The 19,871-nt window shown below is 40.8% G+C and overlaps 1 protein-coding gene across 1 annotated transcript; it reads left to right on the top strand.

Annotated features, from left to right (window-relative positions):
* Positions 1–10,888: 10,888 nt before the first annotated feature.
* Positions 10,889–18,682, top strand: si:ch73-90p23.1 (free fatty acid receptor 3-like). Its single transcript, XM_067447808.1, has 3 exons — positions 10,889–10,898; positions 12,924–13,020; positions 14,498–18,682. Exon 3 carries the CDS (start codon positions 14,518–14,520, stop codon positions 15,499–15,501), a length of 984 nt encoding a protein of 327 aa, XP_067303909.1. The 5' UTR covers positions 10,889–10,898; positions 12,924–13,020; positions 14,498–14,517; the 3' UTR covers positions 15,502–18,682.
* Positions 18,683–19,871: the final 1,189 nt, after the last annotated feature.

Raw genomic sequence — 19,871 nt, 5'->3', positions numbered from 1 at the left:
ATGTCAACTGATGTACAGTAGCGTATGCAGCCCATATATGCCCGCTGGTAAGGGGTGGGGCCTTACTGGGCATTGGCTGCGCGCTCCTGCCTGTCTTGTCAGACTTGGTGCAATTGGATGCTTCTGCAGAGGTCAGGTACGGATGCCCTTCCCATAGGTGGATCTCGAAACGAGATGATGAAAGAGAACCATCTCCTTACCTTAGCCCGATTCACAACAGTAAGCTTGTAATATTGTTAAAGGTGTTATCATCATTTGAGTGGTAGGCTACTGGTGGATTTCCAAGGGAAATTCAAGCACCGTTCATCTTTGTGTCATTAGGCTGTGTCTGTTAACATAAAGGAGTCTGGCCAGTAGTCATATCGCATGTGAGGATGCTGCAGGTGGCGGATCATTTATAGCCTTTTCTCACAGCAGCTGGAAGAATTAAACTAATCATTTTGATGGCAGATTGTAATCCAGAAATGTCCAAACAACAATCATCAGTGACAACTGGAGATTTACCTGTAGTCTAAAGCAAAAGATTATACTAAAGAAACTGAAATCTACAGGTAACGCTAATACACACTAAATCAGTCACACAAGGCCGATGTTGTTAACATTAACAATTTAAGAACAAAGTATAACAACAATAATAATTTGCACAGTTTGATGTTATGTGAGCCAAGCGATCGTTAGATTTAAAGGTGGGGTAAGTTTTATTTCAAATCAGCTTTACCAAATGGACTCGGACCGAGTGCACAAACAAACTTGTAGCCAATCGGCAGTAAGCGCTCAGTGACGTCATTATTCAAAATACATGACACAGAGGACAGGTATTAGCCGAGTGACGACAGAAAGAGAGAGATGGCAGATAAAAGAAAAAAAGGGGAAGATGTCTGTGGAAAAAAAAGAAAGTTTACGATCAGGCAAGAAGTATCAGCTTTCCGGCGCTGAAGAGAACTCAAAGAGCGAAGGCCGAGGGTGCTTTATTTCTTCTGGATAGGCGAGTAACATTGGTTTGTTTTGTTTCACAGAACTAATGTTGGCTTTTTCTTTAATATGCTTGTGTGTCATGTTCGCTTGTTTGTTCATTTGCAATCGTATCATCATTCACTTCAGAGATGATAAATACCAGTTTCTTTTTCACACCGTATAAGCCTGGAGTGTCTAAATCCCCTCACTGTCTGTTTCAGGCGTAGTGTTTTTTTTCTTTAGCAGACCATTTTCTGGTGATTTATTTTTTATTTTGGTCATATACTTCCAAGATGTAGAATCTGTTATTCTGTAGTACAGTCTCCACAATGGTGCAGTGAATGAATGACAGCCACACAAACTCCTTAAAACTTTAAATTCATCCACGCTGAGGAGCTGTGCCGATGCACAACCCACGTAAAGATGATAACGCCACAAATAACTGGAATTGCAGGTTTCAAACTCAGATAAAGAGGTAAAACTTACAAAAATACAAACATGCCTAATCAGACGGTTGTTGCAAAGGGGTAAAGTGGGGTAAGATGAGCCAGTGGGTAAGTTGATGACCCACCCCCTTTATCTTGGCAATCGTACACTTTTATTGTCACGTGACCATCTATTTTTGAACCAGCCATCATTTCTGTCAGACTGTGAAAAGGAGAAGCAAACAAGAGGAGCGCAAGGCACCAAGTTTTTGCCTTGTCAAAGTAAAATTTGAGTACAACAGATGTAATGGCTGTTACATGAAAGCTGGGGCCTACTGCACAAAACTAGGATAAGGGATTTGTCACAATTATGTTCTGTCCTGTCGTCACCTGTGCTCGTTTGTCTCTAATTAGGTTATCAACCCCAGATTCCCCACCTGTGTCTAACTAGTGCCCTCCATTACCTTGTGTATTTATACTCCCCATTCTGTTCTGTCCTTCGTCAGTTATTGTGGGTTATTATGTGTATGTATTGATCATCCTATTGATCTCCTGTGTTGCACTCTTTCTCCTACGACAATCTACCCTGACAGAATAGCCGACCCTCCAAGTGAGTAAAGATGATGGACTCACCCCTGCTTCAACTCCTTCTCTGCCCAGAGAGCCGGCCGTATCTGGACTACCTGGCCTGGATGATCCGGAGTGATGGTCTCTCACCTACAGCCAGCGATACTGAAGTGCCCACGAAGGTTAGTCGGGAGTTGGAGGACACGAAGGCTCCGGAGTTGCGGATCCTTTTCCCACCCTAGTCCCCACCCTATCATCATCATCATCATCTTCTTCTTCGCTAGTCCCGTCTGATAATCTTCTGCCTGTATCCTTGTCTGTCCTTATCCCGTCTCCATCGCTGGCTGAGGCCAGCCCCCTGGATCCGTCGGCACCACTGGTGTCATCCAGCTCCTCGCTCTGCCAACGCCGCTCATTCCGTGCGGCTCATCCGTGCCTCTGTCTTTCCTGCCACCAGCCCAGTTAGCGGTTGAGGCCCAGGCTACACCTCAGGCCTCTAGGCCCATCTCTCCATCTCGACCTGTCAGCCCGTCACCATTGCCTCGGCTCACTGCTCCCTCATCGCCCTCAGTGGCCCGTCTGCCCAGAAACTCCGCTGGGCTCCCTCGTCACTCCAGGTCGGCCTCCGGCGGTCGATGCTCAGCCTAAACCTCGGACTTCCGGGATTCGGGCTGCGCCCTCACCCTGCACCCCTCCGGCGTCAGCAGGCTCCTCCCTTCCTCCAGCCTCCCCGTCGGCCTTGCTCGCCCACATCATTGTTCTGGCCATCCGGATCCACGTCACCGTCTCAGTCACGTGAGCCAGCAGCTCTGCGCCAGGCTTCCAGGTCTGCGATGTCGCTCTGGTCCGTCGGCCACTCTGTTTCGCTGGTTCCTCACCTCACCATGGTTCTGCCTCCGCTGATCGGTCTGAGGGTTCCGTCCGCCCTGGCAGTCAGGACTCCGCCCTGGATCCTCCCTCCGTCAGCGCCACCATGGTATTGGTGCCCGCCTACTTCAGAACTCTGCCCATCACCAGCTTCACGCCCTCCGCCGAAGCCTCCGCCCCTTGTCATATTTGAACTTCTTTTTCATGGCGCAAGGATGCGCCTTTTTGAGGGGGGCGTAATGGTGAAACTTAGGCCCCGTTCACACCACAAGTCTTAATGCGCAATTCTGATTTTTTGCTTTGACATTACCTTTTAAAATGTGGCCTATATCTGATTCCAGTGTGAACTGTTTGAGGTTTCAAACTAACCCGCATGTGCAAAAGAACAACATCAATGACTTCAGACACAGCGTGCTTTTGCACTAAAGTTCGGGAGGTTATGGAGGAAGTAAGCATTTTCGCTTTTATTTCAAAATGTTTGTGTAATGGAAGCCATAACAGTAATGAGCATGTGATGAAGAGGAGAAGAACTAAAAGCTAGAGAGCAAAATTGGTTATTTTGGCCTTTTGGCACTGAAGCCATGTTTTTCTGTCCCCGTTCTTCCATTTCGTGTGCTTTCAAAAATGGAGCGGTTACGGTAGGATCCTTCTAGCGTAGCTTTAACTGAAGTATCTCCCCGTCAGGTCTAACACCTCACTCTCCCTCCATTGACTCGCTTCATCGCTGTTCTCTATATCTAGACAAGTTTTTAATGTTATTGTCTGTGTCTTTTTTATCTAGGGCTAACTCGCCAGTGCATAATTGTGACAAATGTCAACATAGATTGACGTAAAAGTCACATCAAATCCGCCACACAGCGGCCGCATTGAAAAAAAATCAGATCTGGGTCTGATTCAGGACCACATATGTATGTGGTGTAAATCTGATTTGAAAAAATCAGATCTGGGCTAGATTTGAGTGTTCACACTATCTCTGAACAAGTCTGACCTGGTCACTTGACCCCAAAAAAATCAGATTTGGGCCACGTTTGCCTGCAGTGTGAACAGGGCCTTACTCACTGACTCGGATCAACTTACCTGGGGCAAATTGAACACAGGAACATCTTTTTGTTAAAAATATAAGACACCATATTTGTTAATATTTAAAAATATATATTTAGACAATATATTATGACACCATATTTTTTAATATAAGACACTACATATTTTTTTAGATACTTTCACTGTACGTCTGCCTAATTCTCTGATTTTTCGAGGACCACATAAGTAAAACATGGCTCATCTTACCCCACTCTTGCACTGTTGGTGATGTCCTGACTGATGAGGCGGTTTTGCTGATGCACAATCATCATGGGATCAATCAGAAGTCCACGCGTCGCACAGGTAAATGCCATTCAGACGTGTTTTTTGATAAACACGGTCCTGTTCTTTCGCAGGCACACACAGCAGAACTCGGGGTAATTATAGGGTGAGATGCAGAACAGGACAGTCTAATTATGACATAGATTCATCTTTCGGCACATGGGACAGAGCATATCGGCTGAAATGTCAGAGTAGGCGGTGCTGATTGCCACAATCTCTGATTAAACGGAAGGCAGCTATTCATTGTGACAAGATGAGCTTGTCACATTTAACTTCCTTTTACCCTCACCTTTGTTTCTGAAGAGGCTCTCAGTGGCTTTTTCTAGTCTGCGTGACATGAAGTGCATCTGCTGGATGTCTCATCACTTGCCTTCAGAGAAGTTCTGTGGACATTTTCTTGATTGGTGAGGAAAATTCAGATATTTAAAACTGGTGTGATTTTGATTTATTCCGTAGAAAACACAAAAGAACATTCTGAAGACGTTTTCTTGTGCAATAAAAACATAGTGACCATGACTGTCAAGCTCCAGAAAGTGACACTTTATTTCGATGGTCCACTTTAGACATTCTATTAACTATAACTTTGCAGCTACATGTAGTACAAAGTGGGCCATCTAAATAAAGTGTAATAAAATATATATTTTATTTTACAATAAGCAAAAGTTATTTGAAGCCCAGAATTTAAAATGAAATCTGTCAGTCATTTCTAGGCCTGTCATGGTTATTTCAGCTAATGTCAACCACAATAATTATATAGTTTACATTTTAATCATATTTTGTCATCCAAATAAGAGAAATATAAGTTCTTAAAGAAATACCATAAACAATATTTTTTTTAAATACTCAAGGATAGTCAAAATTCTTCCTTCATATGTTTGTATATAATGCTTAAGAGTCGATTATTGGATCATTATTGCAGTGATTATCGTTTTTAGCATGTTTCATGTATGGCAACAGTTCTTCTATCCTTAATTGATGGAGTGAGCAGCTTTTAATTTCTTACCCCTTGATTGGCCCTTGGGGTTCAGCTGACCTCACTAGACTTTTCCTCCATTTTTAAAAAGTGTTCCCTTCATCTCAGGGCCATGAGACTCTGGGACTCCTCCTCAATAATCTACCTAAACATGCACTAAAGAATCTGGGTTTGATTTGGTTGTTCTAAAGGTGTGTAAAAAAATGTTTATAAATCTGAAAATTTCTACATTTATATCAAAGTCTGGTCCTAGAGCATAAACAAAGAGTTCTGTCTGACACAAACACACACACACACACACGTCGTGTTTCCATGTTTTATGTGGGCTTTCCATAGGCGTAATGGATTTCATACTGTACAAACTGGACATCCTATCCCCCTACACTGCCCCTACCCCTAAACCTACCCATCACACACACACACACACACACACACACACACACAAACACACTGCCCCTAAACCTACCCATCACAGGAAACATTCTGCATTTTTACTTTCTCAAAAAAACTCCTTCTGTGTGATTTATAAGATGTTTTCCTCATGGGGACCTAAAAATGTCCCCACAAGGACAAGGACATTGCCATCTTTGTGGGGACATTTTGTCCCCATAACGTAGGGATTACCAGGCCACACACACACACACACACACTTCTTCACTCCTGTTCATTAATGTTTATTGGGGCTGTTGTTTTGTTTTCTATTGTGCTCGTTTTATTTAGTTTTCTGAAATGAATTTCTTGTTCTAAAAAATAAATAATTTTCTGAAATAAATATGTGATTACAGTCTTTTAGTGGCAACTTGTAACATTTTTGCAAATGTATGCATAATAATTTGCAAAAGCAAATAATTCAAAATATATCATACAACAACAAAAATAAATACAAAAATGCAGATTTTGAATGTATCTAGAATTCACAAAATATATATCATAAAATTGTGAGAAGTTGAAGTATCAAGAAAAATGAAGTGAAAGTGAAATGAGTATATATGGACCTCTAGTGGATAATGTGGTCATTGCACTTTAGATCTTAAATTATAAATACTAACGTTTTTCGACAAACCTGCAGATGGCAGTATTCTATCGCTAACACATAGAGCAATGTCCAAAAACAATTTAGATTTCATTAAAATCATCATTTAAGTGATTTATTTCGTAAAGAATTAGTTTTCCATGAGCCAATTTATGGCATAGTTAAGTAATTGTGCAGTAAATAGGTAAAAAACTACAAAAAAGCCACAAAATCACTAGCATAAATGTATAGATGAGAAGTAAATTTAAAAAAAAGATGTATAGTTTGCCATATATAAAAAATTGTATTTCCTCATGCAATCGCTCAATCTATCTGACCCCAAGGGACTTAAACGTGAACCCTACTTGAGGGACGAATAACCATGTAGGCAGACATATCATGTATATCGCCATATTCCAGGATGACAATGTCAAGACAACTTTACAGAGTGCTTGACTCTTGCATTGTTAATACACACCGATCAGGCATAACATTATGACAGGTGAACAACATTGATTATCTCTTCATCACAGCACCTGTTAGTTTTGTCCTCACTAGCTAGCTTAACATTTTGTCCTCAAAGACAAGTTGATGTCTTAGAAGCAGGAAAAATGGGCAAGCGTAAGGATTTGAGTGAGTTTGACAAGGGCCAAATTGTGACTGCTAGACGACTGGGTTAGTACATCTCCAGAACTTCCCGGTCTGCAGTGGTCAGTATCTATCAAAAGTGCTCCAAGGAAGGAACAGTGGAGAACCGGCCACAGGGTCATGGGCGGCCAAGGCTCAGTGATGCACGTGGGGAGCGAAGGCTGGCCAGTGTGGTCCGATCAAACAGACGAGCTACTGGAGCTCAAACTGCTCAAGAAGTTAATGCTGGTTCTGTTAGAAAGGTGTCAGAATACACAGTCCATCGCAGTTTGTTGTGTATGGGGTTACATAGCCACAGAACAGTCAGGGTGCTGATGCTGACCCCGCCGAAAACACCAACAGTGGCACATAAGCATCAGAACTGGACCACGGAGCAATGGAAGAAGGTGGCCTGGTCTGATGAATCACGTTTTCTTTGACATCACGTGGTTGGCCGGGTCCATGTGTGTTGCTTATCTGGGTAACACATGGCACCAGGATGCACAAGGCAAGCCGGCGGAGGCAGTGTGATGCTTTGGGCAATGTTCTGCTGGAAAAACTTGGGTCCAACAGATACCACAGCACACCTTCAGGGGTCTAGTGGAGTCCATGCCATTGATGGGTCAGGGCTGTTTTGGCAGCAAAATGAGGACCAGTTATCAGACAATATTAGGTCAGAATGTTATGCCTGATCGGTGTATGTTGTTTCCATCAAGTGGTGCATATTTTTGCTCAAGATCTTGTATTGACAATGCACTCTATAATGTCTCCTCCAGCACATCCCAAAGATTTTCAATTAATTTAAAGACTCAGAGGTGCCAATTGATGTGGGAAATGATTCTTCATGCTTCCTCCCAACCATTTGAGCCTGACTGGTCTTGGCATTGTCATCCCGGAATATGGCCATTCTTTGGCCAGGCAGTGTATTGTGCGACATTCTCAAAACAACAGCAATTAAATGGCAAACAGGTCACTAAGCTACGTCATCATGTCAGGTTGAATGATTCTGATTGGTTCAGACACAGATAAACTTAGAACATTTCCACTTGGCTGTTCGTCAGAAGAATATCTCCATTGATTATCTGGATGACAGATGGTTATTTCACCTCCCCTGCATGCCAGTTGTTCACCTCATGGATGTCAGGTCCTGTAACAAAAGAGTGCTGACACACACACACGCACACACACAGTGAAGATACACACATAAACAGATTCTTTAAGGTTGGATTTGGTCGAGCAGCTCTGACCAAGAAACTTTCATAATATTCATAATATAGCCATAATATAATATAGTTCATAATATAGCCATCATTATTCTCTAGTGATTGAAGATAAAAAAGTAAAATGCTTTATAGTCAGTAGGCACAGACCTGTGTATTGTTATGTTGTGTTGTGTGTGGTGTTGTGGTGGTGGTGTGTTGTGGCGGTGTTTTGTGTGGTGTGTCTTGTGCTGTGTCTTGTGTGTGTTGTGTTGTGGTGGTGTGCCATGTTGTGTGTTTTGTGGTGGGGTGTGTGTTGTGTTATATTTTATATGTGAACAGAAAACAGGCAAACAAAACAGAATTAAATCTTTAATATAATTATTTGTATAACAATTAATCATCACAAAATTCACGATGGTGACCGCCCTATAATGCACTCTTATTTAACCATTCGCAGGCCCTGTTACCCTTTTTTATTATTAAAGGGGGGGGGGGGGGGGGGGGGGGGTGAAATGCTGTTTCATGCATACTGAGCTTTTTACACTGTTAAAGACTTGGATTCCCATCCTAAACATAGACAAAGTTTCAAAAACTAATGTTGGACGTTTGATGGAGTATTTCTGTGTCAAAAATACTCCTTCCGGTTTCTCACAAGTTTCGGCGAGTTTTTTTCGAGTATGGGTCTACTTGACGTTAAATAGAGCGGAAGGACCTTGTATGGGCCGTACGGGCTCTTCTCCCGGTAGGGTGCGCGCGCGTAACTAGAGGGAGAGAGAGGAAATGCACGCTGTAAACAGTCTCTCAGGTGCAGATCCAGTCGTCCGTGAACACTTCTGTCGTTATAGTCCGCGCCGCGCTCCACTTTATTCCTATGGGTGACGTCGAGCGACTTCAACGCTTCAGCACAGCATTCCGGGAAGGCAGCGCTGCATTTGAACCGATTTGAACGCAGAAATGACGGGAAGCTTCAAGGCATCGCTTCAGTCGCGTCGCAAAGTGGATTTCCACGCCACTGCTGTCACAGGACTTCACCAAATCATACCAAAGAAGTGTGTTTTTGACAGAGCGGTCCTGCTTTGGAAGATGCCGGTGAGTAAATCAACTTCAAATGTTTCTGCTATTGGCTACCGTCGCATGAGTAAACATCAGTAAACGATACGATCGCGTGCTTCGTCATTCAAATGCGCTAACGGTTACTCCATTGTTGTTCTGTATAACGTTACACTATTCTGACTCTGACGTGCAAAACCGTTTTGCTTGCTACCTCTAAGGTTTAGTCACATACAATAGTCCATAAACCGAATCATGTCCTCATAAACTGCACACAAAGGCCCCTAAATACAGTACATACCACAGAGACGGACATCCTGATGTTGCCGTTTCTCCTGTTCAATTTATTTCAGCCTCAGATTTGATTGTGGATCATTATCTGTATTAGCTGCAAGGGGGCGCTCGGAAAGCGTTCCACCCCTAGGGGCGGCCATTGCTAACCAAACCATCACCTGCTGTTAGCATCCCATTGACTCCCATTCATTTTTGAGTCACTTTGACAGTGAATAACTTTACATCTGAGACGTTTAAAGACTCCATTTGTCCATTGTTTATTTCTAAAGAAACATGACAATGTATAAAAGGCTCCATTACCTTGTATCTTACACTATCGCCCCGCAGCAGCTGTTTTTGTAAAAATAGGCTAACGATTGCGTCATAACCAACGCGACCCTGTCGCACAGTTGAGAAATTACCGTATAGACCTGAAGAGACGCTCGCAGGCAATCTTTTACTGTCTATGAGACAATCGGGGGGACGTGGAGACTTGTCCTGGAGACTAGTCTGATAAAGTCAAGGGGGAAGAATGGGGAGAAGCCCATAGTGAGCCAAAAGCAACGGGAGAAAATATTTAAACAACGTGATTCAGATTTCGCTTTCCACATCTACTAGAAGACTCACAGCTGTCCGACAGGAGGCTCACGTCACATCTACGTCGTCAAGCTCAGTCTGAGCCTGCGCAGATCGCTCAGCCATCAGGAAGTGAGTGCCCCTAGGTTGACTTCATTCTTTCGCCGTAGACGTCAATGGGAACGCTCGGTCCATTTCTTTTACTGTCTATGATTAGCTGAGATAGATGGGTTTCTCCACGCTTGAGGACGTCACCGCTTTGCGCTCGTCATTCTTTAGCTCCGCCCACACGATACGCCTCCAGGCGCTCGGTTTTTTCCGGAAAGACTCGGTACAGCCCATATTTCTTTTATAAATATGATAAAACTAAAGACTTTTCGGAGATATGAAGGATGCAATATTACTCTATAGGTACTCAAGATTGACATGAGATTGACTGAAACTGAGTGTTTCACCCCCCCTTTAAGGAAAGAGTGTTATTTTAGTATTATTTATATTCTATTAGTATATATTTAAATTGGAATTGGCTTTTTTTTAATATTTACCCATTTTAATATATATATATATATATATATATATATATATATATATATATATATATATATATATATATATATATATATATATATATATATATATATATATATATATATATATATATTAGTTGTTGTTTTTTTAGCTTTAATGTATATCTATTTAAGTTTTAGTTAATAATAACAAGTGCAAGGAGCAAAAATCGCCTTCACACTTGCATAATTTGAATATGTGCATGCAGGAATGAGATTGTATGGAAGGAATGATTTTGAAGTTAATATTAACTATTCCTCACATAAAGCGATATGATACAGACAGTTGAAGAGACCTGGAATGTAGAGCACGAGAAGCACTTTTATGGTTTGTTTATGATGTTTTATTGTCTACATTCAATCCTCATTTCATTATACAGAGAGCCTAACCCTTTTGTTTTACGCAGAAGAACCGTCGTTTTACGGGCTTGGGACGGCATTAGGGTGAGTAAATAATGACCTGTCTAACTACTTCTTGAACATGAGCTTGAATGCGAGTCGTTTCTCTTAAAAAAAATACTGGTTCGACTTAGTTTCAGCAGTTTTCAAAAGAGAAAGTACAACTCATATATATTGAAAATGTAAAATATTTAATTGTACAGTATTACACAATCCCGAGTTGGCCTGTATTGTACAATCTTGAGTTTAGCAAAAGAGGAAATGTGTAAAGCAAAGGAGTCTCCCATCACGTCTCAAATCACTTTCTCGCTACATTAGGAAACTACTAAGTAATATTTGAGACCTTCAGACACATTTTATTGTTATTTATTAGGTTTGTAGATAAATAAAACTTAAAAATAGCCTAAAGTACTACAGCACTATTACCATAAGGCATAGCGCATACTGTCTCTATAGCATAAAGAGACACTCTTTATTCTTTTGCAAGTAAACAACCAACCAAAACACTTAAGCAACCATAGCAACCCAGCTAACAAGCCTCAAAACTACTGAAAATAGTAATTGTACACTATATTATATGCCTTTACATGCACATGAACTTTAATGACATCCCATTCGTAAGGTTTAACATGGAGTCGGCCCACCCTTTGCAGCTATAACAGCTTCAGCTCTTCTGGGAAGGCTTTCCTCAAGGTTTAGGAGTGTGTTTATGGGGATTTTTGACCATTCTTCTAGAAGCTCATTTGTGAGGTCAGGCACTGATGTTGGACGAGAAGGCCTGGCTCTCAGTCTCCGCTCTAATTCATCCCAAAGCTGTTCTATCGGGTTGAGCTCAGGACTCTGTGCAGGCCAGTCCAGTTCCTCCACACCAAACTCCTCATCCATGTCTTTATGGACCGACGCTTTGTGCACTGGAGCACTGTCACGTTGGGACAGGAAGGGGCCGCCCCTAAACTGTTCCCAGAATGGGAGCATGAAATTGTCCAAAATGTCTTGGTATGCTGAAGCATTAAGAGTTCCTTTCACTGGAACTAAGGGGCCAAGCCCAACCCCTGAAAAACAACCCCACACCATAATTCCTCCTCCTCCAAACTTTACACTTGGCACAATGCAGTCCCGTTCTCCTGGCAACCGCCAAACTTTACTCCACTGCATCCCGCGCTTTGCATTGAATTTTGTGATGTAAGGTTTGGATGAGCTGCTCGGCCATGGAAAAACCCATTCCATGAAGCTCTCTACACACTGTTCTTGAGCTCATCTGAAGGCCACAGAAGTTTGGAGGTCTGGAGCTGTTGAGCTGTTGACTGCAGAAAGTTTGTGAGTTCTGCGCACTGTGACCCTCAGCATGCACTGACCCCGCTCTGTGATTTTACGTGGCCTAACACTTCGTGGCTGAGTTGTTTTTCTCAAATGCTTCCATTTTGTTATTATCCCACCAACAGCTGAGCGTGGAATATTTAGTAGTGAGGAAATGTCAGGAATGGATTTATTACACAGGTGGCAACCTATCACGGCCCCACGCTTGAGTTCACTGAGCTCCTGAGAGCGACCCATTCTTTCACTAATGTGTGTAGAAGCGTCTGCAGGCCTAGAGCTTGATTTATACACCTGTGGACATGAAGTGATTGAACACCTGAATTCAGTCATTTGGAGGGGTGTCCCAATACTTCTGGCAATATAGTGCATTTTATCATAGCTCCGCCTCTTTTCAGCCAATTTATGAATGAACCGCTCCTTTAAAAAATCTTCCCTGTCTACTGACATATGTTATGACATCCACTTTAAACATTACAATGCTCATGATATAGTTCATTAACTCTACAATAAATAAATTAATTTCACCAGCTAATTACTCTTTGACAGCGATCTAATATAAATATACAGAGCTACTGCAAAAATGGAAGCTCAAACACCAGATTCTTATTTTATTTTATTACAGTACATTATTATTAATTATTTAATTTATGACTATAGGTCTTATATTTGTATAAGCAAAAGTGAGTGTATAATGATTACACTTGCTTGGAATAAAAGAGGAAGCATTGCTCCTTTCCTGTTGTGTCATTATAGGTGTGTGTGTCACAATGACCTCATTATAAGAAGCATTATGTGAGGGAGAGAAGGGGACACTGTCACGTCTGAGTCTGTGGTAGTGGACTGAATTAAGGTATGAAATAATTATATTCTGTTTTGTGTAGTTTAGTTTGAGACTATAGTTTGTCATTCCTTCGACTTTAAAATGGTAGCCTGATACTTCTAAAATGAATCAACGGAAATCATTTTCAAAGGCATTTTAAATGTTCAAAGGTATGTTGATTCGTATCTAGAGTTTACAGAGGGGTGTTTGTCCTGTTAAACACAGAAAATACCCCTATAGCTCAGATCATAAACCATACGAGCTGTTTAGTTTAACAGTGAGAAATGACATGCATTATTTGGGGCTTTTTTCAGGTCACTTTAATATTTATATTATTTATATATGGAAAATGTCATACTTGCGTTTACTCTTCACAAGAACCGTATCAAAGTTCTTTCAGTAACCATAAATTAACGTTCAAAATTTAGCTGAGAGCGAGAGGATTTTTTTCTTCTTCCATAAGCCACATTCCTATTTTCACTCATTTAATTTGACCATTTGAATTTAAAATAATAATACTAATTAAATAAGGAATACTTTGTATTAAGTGTTGGTGAAAGTTACTTATAAAAGTAATGCGTTACAATATTGCATTACTCCCTAAAATTACCTAATTGCGTTACTTAGCTATTTTTTAAATGGAAAATAATGCATTGCATTACTTTAGTGTTACTTTTTCTCATGTGGTCTGGCCTTGCATGTGGGTTTTTGGGACATGTAAAGGCCCTTTTTTACAGCAGGGGCCATATTTACTAAACAGAGTAAATTAGCGTGAACCATTCTGGATTGAAGAAAGTTAAACTTATATCTCTCACCTCTTATATCTTTCCACGATGAATTCCTGTGCTGCTGTAACTGTAGGAATTTGATTTCTGACCCAGTACTGCATACTGAATGTCACACACAGTTGGTTTAGTCCAATTCATATGTTTTGTACTATATTTGTACTGTGTACTTTTTATTGGCAGTAATAAATTGCCTAATTTTTACCTGCCATAATATTTTATTTGCTGTAAAATTTACAGTATCTGTACAGGATAGATGGACTAAATAAAAATGGCTTCTTCAAAAACATTTTATCACAACTAAAGACTTATCACTTATATGAACACTGTACATTGACTTGTGTGGGAAGGTGTGAGCGTGCAAAAAATTCCTGTGCGCACTGCCCACTTGTAAAGTTTCTTGTGGGCATGCAATAGTTTATCGTGAGCATGCACAAAAAGGTTTCTTGTGAAAATACAATAGTGTCTTGTGAGACAGCTCAATAGTTTCTCGTGAGCATGCAACAGGTTTTTGTATTTGGAAAGAGGCATTTTTTGGATTGACAGAAATATTACTAATACAAATATTTTTGTGGTGATGCAAATTGCAAGGCTCACAGGTGTCTTAATTTTGTAATTATGTACAGTTAATACAGTCAATGCTTTTATTGTAGTGTGCTTTTGATATTGTATGCAAGGCTAAAATGCTTATCTTGCATTAAATCTTTCTATTTCTTGCACAGGTTTGGCATCTACAGTGACGATGGTGTGGACGGTGGGTCTCAGTAACCTGGTGTTGGGGGTCTACGGATTCACACTGATCACAGGCCTTCCCGCCAACATTTTGGCTTTTTACACCTTCTTCCAGAAGGTCCGCCAGCGCTCCACCCCGATGGACGTGCTGTTACTCAGTTTAACAATCTCTGACCTGATCTTCCTCTTTTTCCTGCCATTTCGCATGGTGGAGGCGGCCAACATGAAATGGACAATGCCATACTTCCTCTGCCCACTGTCGGGATTCATCTTCTACTCCACCATCTACAACAGCACCTTCCACCTGACGGCCATCAGTGTGGAGCGATACCTGGGTGTAGCTTTCCCCATTAAATACAAGCTGAAACGCAACCCTCGAAATGCCCTGATAGCCAGCGTCATATTCTGGGTGATTTCCATGGCTCACTGCAGCATCGTCTACATCATGCAATACCATGATCATTCAAATCCCAACTTCACCGATCCATCCATGCGCAACACCTGTTATGAAGAATTCAGCGTTGAACAGCTCAAGATCCTCCTGCCGGTCCGCCTGGAGCTTTTTGCAGTGCTTTTCCTCACGCCGTTCCTCATCTGCTGCTTCTGCTACATCCGATTCATCCACATCCTCTCCAATCTGCCCAACATCAACGCCAAGAAGCGGTATAGAGCCATCGGGATGGCGTTGGGAACGCTTCTGGTCTTCATTATCTGCTTCATGCCCTACAACATCTCACATGTGGTTGGATACATAGGCAACTACAGCCCCGACTGGCGGGTGTACGCTCTGCTCACCAGCACGTTTAACGCATGCCTCGACCCCTTCATATTCTACTTCTCATCTTCGGCTCTTAGAGGAACATTTAAGAACGTTTTGCAGGAGTTGACCAGGCGGCTTCTCATGCCCTGTTGCCGCTCGGTTCTCTACTGCCCTCTATTGAACTGTTCGAGTACAGACGAGAAAACTCAGAGCACAACCGACAGCTCCCTGTAAAACCATGCCGCTGCATTCACACTGGGCGTCAGCGTTAACGGGGTACTTCAGCGCTGGGAAGATTAATCTGTATTTAAACTGGGTCATTAATGTAGTACACATTTTTGGTGCTTTGGTGCTTTCTAGACTGAGAAAAGACAGAAAATGCATTTTTGTCTCATGAGGATGAAAGACAACAAATCCCAGAATGCTTTGCTGCCCTACGAGGCGAGTCCCAAAGCCACGGCTACTGAATCACTGATCACTTTCCCACCGAGTTCATCTTCATAAAATCAGTTCAGTTAGAGAACAGACAGTACAATTAAAAACTGAACGTGTCTGTTCAGTATAATGTGATTTAGCCGTTGAGGAAGTGTCAGAACAAACGCTGCAGGAGTCAGATTACATTCACCGTCATGAATGAGCTGAATTCAATTAATTTGAGAAGTGGAAACAATTACTTTGCTCAACATAGCTCCGTTTACATGAACGCCTGCAGCTGCGAGCTGAGCTGTGAGTGTGATCCCACACACCATGTGTGAGTTGAAAACATGTGGAAATGGCTCCCTCTGCTTGCTGTAGTCTTTAGCCTCTGGCCTAAAATTTTTACCAATGACGCAAATTGACAATATTTGCATCATCGGAGTCATTTTTCCAGAAATAAAATGCATAAATCTCTCGTCTCAGGGGAATATGGGGGGTTCTACTGTATATTCGATCTTTTGAATGTACTCCAGGGTTTCTACTGATAGAAAGCCATATGCTAATCACTGAAGTAACCCTTTAACGCTTCTCATTTACTTTGAATGGGTGATGCCATGCGTTGCCGAACTGAATTGTGGTTTCCGTCGCAGTGCTTCACTCATGATGCAAGCGGCAGAAGTTGAACATTTCCCAAGTTTTCAAGCGCCAATGCAGGCGTCATCCAATCGGAACGACCTATGCAAATACCCCAGAGCAGACGCTAGCCAATTGCGTGCATGCAACCCTAGAGCAGACGTGTGATTGGCTGTTGTCACTATGACTGTCTCATCAGCATCAAGCTTCAGCCACGCCCTCTTTCAAGCGTTAACGCCGACGCCCCGTGTGAATGCAGCCTAAGCTAGGATGTGGTTTCTCTGCTAAATGCATGAATGTGAGACTCAATCTTCGAGGTATCTTCTGAAGAAGAGCGCCATATGGGACAGTATTTTTCTGTATTTTCTTCTGAATGAAGTCAAGCGATGACAACGCATGCTGAACCGTCCAAAGCAATAGACTGTAATGCTGATGTGCCACTGCGGCTCAATGGACTTGTATAATGGACCACTATCACTATAGAGTGTATTGGTACCCGGCCACTTTTTATACTTCTGGAAGTATTTTTTCCATTCAAGTTTTCCATAGGGATTTTTAGGAATGTCTTAGTTAATGCACTAAATGTCATGAATCAAGCATTGAGGTGAATCACAGCCTTACAAACTTTGTATTTCAAGCATACAAGTATTTGAAAATCACATCAGACAAAAAAGTTAAAGATACAAGAAACTATGAAGCACTGAAAATTATATAGTCGAGTTAAAAGCAATGGAAATATGTACAACTTTTAACTTAAAATGGTTGATTATGTCTATAAAAACCCTATATTTTAAGTGTGATGCAAAATATATATAAACTGTATTTACGGAAAGCTTTTTGGCAGCATTTGCTAGCTTTGATTGGTGTAATGTTCTCTACAGCATCATGGGTAATGTAGTTTATCATCACCAATGTAGCTGTCAAACACAATTATTTAAAAAATATGCTGAAATATGTGAACGGATGGTTTCATCAAAAGCATATGCCACCGATAAACAACCTCGTATCTCACAGCAGGTCTGTCTTTAAAGGTTGTTTTAAATCAATATCCTTGGATTAAATGAGTTGATTTGTTTTTCTTTTTTTTTCACGGTTGCACTCTATTGACTGGAGTTTATAACTTGTATTTTAATATTACTTTTGCACCTATTGGGGTTCAATATGACCTCAACTTTATTAAAGCTGGTTGACCTCGGTAGTCTTCCTGGTGAAGCAGCCTAGAATGGGCACCATGTTTTTTTAACGCACTGTTTAATATTGATCCACACCATGTCCTAACCATATGCGATGCAAAGATTTCAGCGACAAGCTATTTGCAACATTAATTAAATATCACAGCCAATCAGAAGAGCATGTGGGCGGAGTCTCTTTGTAAGCACACAGTACATAATCAAACTCATAAATATTAGACCATTTTATGATTATTAAAAATACATGAACGATACACTTTTGTTGTTTAGTACATTTATTCGTTCACAGAGTTCACTGTTTGAATGTACTTGTTTCCTTTATTTTCAAGAAAGAAAAAAAATTGTTTCGCTTTCACGCAAAATACTGTTCAAACTCACATTAGACACTTTTAACATTAAATAAAGGCCATAATCAGCACCTGAGATTATCATAGTCACTGTTGCGGCTGGTTAGGAGGAGAAAAACTCTGATTAACATGGAAAACACTTTTTTATCGCTTGTTGCGACATTGAGACGCGTCTGGTTAGGACATGTAACGGAAAATGCTCAAGAAGGTTGCTTGTTTCCGTCAGGATCAGTATCATTATCAGGCTCCTTCTGGGGTTTGTGTTGTCTTTTAACTATTTCTGGGCATTCAATGTCATTTTAAACACGCCCCTGTCTTCCATTAAAGCAGGTAGCCCCGCCCCCCAAATTTGCACCATTTTCTGAGCCAATGTTATATCCTGCCCATGTGGACAATTCAGCCTGATTGTAAGCCAAATGAATGTTTTAACATTTCTCAGGAGCATCTTCTTTATTATTATTATTTTTATTATTGGTTCTGTATAAACACTGCATGAATAAGTTGCTGAAAAGTGCAGTGAATGCTAATGAAATACATTTTTATTAACTTTTTTTCTGACACTGTCATTGAAGCATTTTTGTTAATATTCTGTACAACTGTATTAATGTTTTCTTTTTATGTTCACACCTTGAATGATATAACAAGAATAATTTTTAATTTCTTTTTAAATGTGTGTTCTTTTTAAGAAATTAAATATTTTTATTAGTGTATGTAAAGTTGTAATTTAAGTTGTTCTATATTTTATGCAAGAACAAATAAGCTTATAGCTGCGGGCTCGGCACTTTTTAGAAAAATGCCTCCATGTGTCATTTCTACTGAATAAAAATATGCTTTCTACAAATATTATTCATGAGTGTTCTGTATGTATGTAATATACTTTATGCTGCATGTATACTGTAAAAAATTTACAACTTAAAAAAATAAGTGTTAGTTTTTGCTTTCTTAAAGCTACACTGTTTAACTTTTTTAGTTTATTCTTAGCTAAAAACACTTAGTTCTTTCAAAAATATATGTGCTCATTAATGTATATTTACTTCTTTCAAGTAATAAAGTATTCTCGTAAGTTTATAATATGCCATTGAAAACACATACGGGTGAGGGGTTCGAATGCCGGTCGCCATGTTGGCCCTCCATCTTAAAAGTACATTAGCCAAAGAGGGACATACCCGTAAATTCAAGCTTCGCCTTTCGCGTTTTAACACTCTATGGCACCGTGTTGAATGTGAAGAGGGGGATTGCCATGTTAATCTTGGACTAAATTGGCCACCGTAGGAGTTCAAACGAAATCGGAACAGAAACTATTATTCACTGGATGGTCATATACCTTTACATCGCTAGATGGGGGAAAATATCACACAGTGGAGCTTTAATTTTAAGTTTAGTCAACTCTATAGTTGTCACTATAAACTTTACATTACAATTTGACTAAACGTAATCTGAGAAATCAACATTTCCTTGAGCTTTTGATATATAAAAGGTCATGGTAATATAATAATATCCTGTAAGTTCCGGAGCTGAAAACTTCCTTGTTAGTCAAATAAAAGCTATTAACGAGGGATCTGTGAATTTGCCTTCCTGCCACGTCAGAGAGCAGCGAATCGTCACCGCAATAGAAGAAAACCAACGCCTAATTCTGTAGCCCCACACACTGATTCACGCATGAGATGTATTTGGTAAATAACATAGGCCTACGGGGAGCTAAACCGGATTGAGCTACCAAGCAATGAACGTTGTTTAAGATTACAAAATATTGTGCTGTGCCTGTTGTGGAAGAACACATTTGATCCATAAGCTTTCTTCGGATTACAATATTAGGAATGCGTGGTCCAACTTTATTTTTTTAATGAAGATCCAGCTCACATGGGCAAGACATTGTGTGTTTGTTCACTTCAATTCACAGCGGATTCTTTTGAAAACAAAGGCACGGGTCAAGACTGGATTTGCAGACAGAATGAGATTTAAAAACTATGCTGTGCCTTCTGCATCAGGCGGGAACAGTGCAACACACTTATGTGAG

Source organism: Pseudorasbora parva, chromosome 7, assembly GCF_024679245.1.
Source record: "Pseudorasbora parva isolate DD20220531a chromosome 7, ASM2467924v1, whole genome shotgun sequence".
Classification (NCBI taxonomy): Eukaryota; Metazoa; Chordata; class Actinopteri; order Cypriniformes; family Gobionidae; genus Pseudorasbora; species Pseudorasbora parva.
Note: the sequence above shows the minus strand (reverse complement) of the source record. Positions and strands in the feature narration are given on the sequence as shown.

Excerpts from the sequence above, each read along its gene's own strand:
- si:ch73-90p23.1 (XM_067447808.1), top strand. The coding sequence starts at position 14,518 with ATGGTGTGGACGGTGGGTCTCAGTAACCTGGTGTTGGGGGTCTACGGA.